Below are 4,877 nucleotides of genomic sequence, written 5' to 3' on the forward strand. Positions count from 1 at the left end.
GAGTTTGTCCTACAGACGCACTTGGCATGTGCAAAAAGACATATCTTCAAGGATAATTATTGTAATACTGTTTGAATTAGCAAGAGTGGACATCCTTCATGTCCATCGATAGAAAATTGGTAAAAGTAAATGACATCTAGGCAACTCTTTTTTTAAAATATATTTATTTTATTTATTTATTTTTGGCTGCGTTGAGTCTTCGTTGCTGCGTGTAGGCTTTATCTAGTTGCGGCGAGCGGGGGCTACTCTTCATTGCGGTGTGCGGGCTTCTCATTGTGGTGGCTTCTCCTGTTGCGGAGCACGGGCTCTAGGCGCGCGCGGGCTTCAGTAGTTGTGGCACGCGGGCTCAGCAGTTGTGGCTCACGAGCTCTAGAGCGCAGGCTCAGTAGTTGTGGCGCACGGGCTTAGCTGCTCCGCGGCATGTGGGATCTTCCCGGACCAGGGCTCGAACCCGTGACCCCTGCATTGGCAGGTGGATTCTTAACCACTGCGCTACCAGGGAAGCCCCTAGGCAACTCTTTAAAAGAATGAGGTAGATCTGTGTGGATTGCTAAAGGAATGTTCTCCTAGCTGCATTATTAAGGGAAAAAAGCAAGGTGGAGAAGAGTGTGCATAGTATGCTACTATCTGTATTTAAAATAAGGGGGAAATATGTTCATGTGTGTATGACTGTGTTCGAAGAATGCCTTTGCAAGAGTAATCAAGGAGCTGCTGATAGTGATCACCTCTGGGAATGAGAGATGGGAGGCTGGGCATCAGGGGCAGGAGGGAGCCTTCTGTTCACGCTTTACTGTTCGGATTTTTTTTTTTTTTTTAAGCCATGTGCTTGTTTTACTTAAAATCATTAAAAACGTGAAAAGCTAAAAGAAAAAAGGCATTGTTTCTCAAAGCGTGTGCTAATTCAAAATCCCGATTCATGGCTTCTTCCTGGGATCGCCTGAATCAGAATTGGGGAAGGTAGAAGACTGGGACTCTGTGTCTTTATCGCGTACCCCAGAGGATTCTGATTCACCTGAAAAAAGTTTGAGATCCACGGGGCCAAGAGCTCAGAGGTCAAGGAGCAGGTCTGTGGTTGTCGGAGGGATGATGACGGGCAGGGTAGGCTGCTACTGTGGAGAGGTAAGCGAGGTCATTGGCATTTGGGCAGCACTTAAAGCCTGTGGGTAAATCATGATTTAATTAGATGTCATGAGCCATAACATAGACTAAAGGCCTGTATGAGCGGCTCCATTTGCCTCACCAGCCTCATCTGGAACTACTTTGCCGCTGGCTGTCTCTGTCCCAGTCCCTCGGGCCTCTTTCAGTCTCTGAAATATACTCTGTTCCCTCCTGCCTTCACACGTGGTGTTACTTTTGCCTGGGATACTGGAACTCCTCCTCATCTTCCAGTACTCTGCTCAAAGGCCACTACCTCCAGTGAAATCTTCTTCCAGCCCTAGCCTAGGTCAGAACTCCCTGGCTCCTGCATTTCTCCTCTGGAGCACAGATACTGCAATGATTTAATGTTTGCTTTGGTCACTGCCAACCCTATACTATGCCTGGCACATAAGAGGGGTTTAAATCAAGATTGTTCATGGAATGAATGAATGAGCCTTAAGAGAAAAAGGAGAAAGGTTGGGCTGCAGGAATGGGAGTGGGTGGTGGGGTGAGGGATGTCAGTGGAGTACTGCTAACTCCCTCCAGCCTAGCCTGGGGCTTCGGCCAAGCCTCTGGGAGTCCCTGATGGACGTCAAAGGGGCAGCAGTAGGGTGTAGCTTCTTGGACTGTTGTCCACAGCAGCATGACTCCCTGTGGCTGCCCAAAGCCTCGGTGTCTGTGTTACAGTGTAAGGACCAGGCTCCACAGAGATGTGTGTCGTGTGGCTTCTGCCTGCAGCCGTGGTCCCGCCGACCCCCAGGAGTGGGCAGCCTGAGCAACCATAGGAGCAGCGGAGATGAACACAACTCGGTCACGGCAGGTCACCACGCGGTCGTGTGTGTGTCAGCTGCAACAGCGAAGGGCCTGCCCTGCCCATCTCCCAGGAGCATCTAGTCTGCAGGGAAGTGAGTTATTATTCCCTCTGTAAATGAGTAAGTTTACTTTGTGGCTTTACCAAACTGTACCTTTGAGTTGGGACTGACCGAATCAAGTTTCCATGTTTACCTTGGAGCTCAGGTACAGCTCAGCCATTCAGTAAACGTTTACTGACAGCCTGTGGGCCAGGTGCCACGTGGGTGCAGAGAAGAGACGGCGTCCTCGCTCACAGCGAACAGTCATGGGTACGCACACTATGTGCTCCTTAAACGCTGCATAGAAAACACACACGCTCATGCCTGTTAAAAGGTTTTTATTTTCTTCTTTATGCTCAGAAGCAAAGAACTGGCCTTGCCCCCCAAAGGGTCTCATCCTGAGGGAATGGGAGGCAGAGATAGTGACAGGAGGGGGTGTTGGTGTGAGGTTGAATGTGGGAGCTCTTTCCCCCCCTTTCCCTACTATCCTCTTCAGTGTCCCCCTCCAAAAAATTTAGGTACAAACCCAGCTTGCCACCCACTGGGGGGCTGGGGAAGCACAGCCGTAGTCAAAAAATTAATGCCCTCGATCCACAAGAGATGGGTCCAGTGTGTATCTGGTGGGGGATGGGGGAGGGAGGGAGGGGAGGGGGTGGTTGAGGAAGCCGCTGGGTGGAGGGGAAAGGAAGAGAGGCTGGGATCCCCCCCAGTGACAGTGGGGGTCTTGGTCCTGCCCCTGCGCCTCCCCGCACCACCCACTCCCTTCTTCCAGCCCCCCTTCCTAGCAGAGCTGGTCGTCGTAGTCCTCGTCCTTCATCCCCTTCAGCCGAAGCCGGGCAAAGTCCTCAAACACGATGTCGTCATCCGTGGCGTAGCTTGGTGGTGGAGAGGAGGGGTGAGGCGAGGGCTCCAGCCCTCCTTCCCCCCCTCCCACTCCCCTCCCGGAGACAGAGGTGCTGAGGCAGCCGTGGGGCTGGAGGTATTTGCAAGAAGGGACAGAGAAGGGGAGGTAATCGGCAGCTCACAAGGCTGAGGCCTCTCGATTGGATGCTCCAACCATCCCTCCCCCAAAAGAGAAAAACAATGAGGGGCAGAGGGTAGGTTTGAACGTTCCAGGAATCTCTGTCCGAAGAGAGTCAAAGCTAGGAAGGCAGGGGGTGAGTCTCTTACTTGGTATCAAATTCAATGAGGTTGGTGGCCACAGGGGCATCTGTTTCAGGAGCAGCTGAGGGGAGGAGGAGAGTGGGGGGGTGGGGGGTTGCTGAAAGGACCGGCTTTTTCCTCCACTGGCCTTGCTTCAGGCCTTCCCTTTCGGGGCTTGGGCGGGTGGCAAGCTCACCTGACTGGGGTCTGGGGAGGGTGATGTGGTCATGGGGTTTGGGGTGCATAAGAACAAAAGGCAGCTCCACGGACACATCCCTGGGGAGAGAGAGAGGCACCGTAAAGAGAGGACAGTGCAGCACCAGAGGAAAGCCCTGTGCCACCGCCCCGCCCCCAGGATTCCCCCACCCCAGCACTCACCCGCCTCGAGACACCACCAGCTTCACCTTGACCCTGTAGGACACCAGGATTCCCAGCACCTCCTTGTTGGCACCCTCCTTAACGCTGCAAGTGGGAGGAGGAGTTGGACCAGAGCCCCTTGCCCCGCGCCCTAGGCCGGTCTCGTGTAAGGTACCCGGCTGCGTCCTTCCTCTCATCTTCTCAGTTCTCTCCAGTAAAAGCCCAAGTCCTTGTGACCCAGCAGCCCTGCACTGTCTTGCTCTCCGTTAGCCCTCTGACCTCACCTCCTGCTCCCACGCTGGCCTCACGGCCTGCCGTGTGTGGTCGTGTACAGAGGCGCCAGTGTGGGTGAAATCCAGCCCACGCTTGGCGGAGCTGTTCCGAGCGGCACGGGGCCCGTCGAGGCCAGCAGTGGCTCTGCGGCCCCTCCTGCCGCCTCAGACACACGGGGCCGTCTGCCTCTGCGTCTTTGCCCTGTAGTACCCTCTGCCCGGAGCGCTCTTCCCCCGCGCGCCCACAGTACCTGCTTCCTTTACACCTTTCCTCAGAATTCACCTCTGGATTATGCCTCCCCCCGCCCGCGGCTTTATATCTCCCTTCTCTGCCTTGCTTTTCCTCCTCAACACCTATGACTAAACATGCTATATATTTTGCCATCTATCTGATCTGTCTGGCCTCCGTCTCCGAGAATGTAAGAGATGTTTTGGGTCTGTTCTGTTCACTGATAGAGCCTGGCACACACCTGGCGTGGAACGAGTGTCTGTCTCCTGTGCTGCAGGACTCCCCTCCCCCAGCCCCCCCCTCACATGGTGCTGGACGCCAGGTTGGTGTCCTCGTGCTTGAGCTTCCCGTCCAGGGCGAGACCGCGCTTCTCCCGGTTGTTGCTGAGCAGGGGGGTTATGGTGTACACCTTACAGAACGTGGAACTGGGCGACACCTGGTCACTGGGGGGTGGGGACAAGAGAGCGAGACTCTGGGGGCGCAGATGGGGTGAGGGGGCAGCTCCCACCCCCAGCAGCTTCTCCCCCGTCACTAGCCCCTGCCCTCTTTGGGCACAGCTCACAGGGAGGACGTTTTGGCTCGACGTGCTCAATACGATGAGCAGCTCAGAGCCACTCAGCTGGAGGGAATGCCCTTGTAAGTGGAGACAGTCCGGGAAGAATTGCCCCCCAACCTCGCGTTCCCTGGGCCCACTCTTCTCCCCTGAGGCTGGGGCCCAGGGCTGTTGTGCTACTCACTCTTGTTCCATCTGAGCCACAGGACACTTGTACTGGGCGGTGCTGAAGAGGCAGATGTCGGCGTACTGTCTCACTGTGGGGTGGGGCAGGGCCAAGCAGCTCCACATGGAGTGCCGGCAGCCCCCCCCCCACCCCCCCCACCCCGCCACAC

The 4,877-nt window shown here is 55.4% G+C and overlaps 1 protein-coding gene across 3 annotated transcripts in view; it reads right to left on the reverse strand.

Annotated features, from left to right (window-relative positions):
* Positions 1 to 2,309: 2,309 nt before the first annotated feature.
* The window catches only part of ARRB2 (arrestin beta 2), a 3,677-nt gene continuing 1,109 nt past the window's right edge, over positions 2,310 to 4,877 (reverse strand). Inside the window, exons 4-9 of one of the 3 annotated variants that reach the window (XM_028498955.1) lie at positions 4,727 to 4,799; positions 4,295 to 4,432; positions 3,510 to 3,593; positions 3,328 to 3,407; positions 3,159 to 3,213; positions 2,310 to 2,863 (exon numbers count right to left, since the gene is read on the reverse strand). In XM_028498955.1, the coding sequence (XP_028354756.1) occupies positions 2,770 to 2,863; positions 3,159 to 3,213; positions 3,328 to 3,407; positions 3,510 to 3,593; positions 4,295 to 4,432; positions 4,727 to 4,799 (524 nt within the window). In that variant the 3' untranslated portion in view covers positions 2,310 to 2,769. The other 2 variants (XM_028498954.2, XM_055090295.1) reach the window with 2 other exon arrangements.

Source organism: Physeter macrocephalus, chromosome 14 (assembly GCF_002837175.3).
Source record: "Physeter macrocephalus isolate SW-GA chromosome 14, ASM283717v5, whole genome shotgun sequence".
Lineage (NCBI taxonomy): Eukaryota > Metazoa > Chordata > Mammalia > Artiodactyla > Physeteridae > Physeter > Physeter macrocephalus.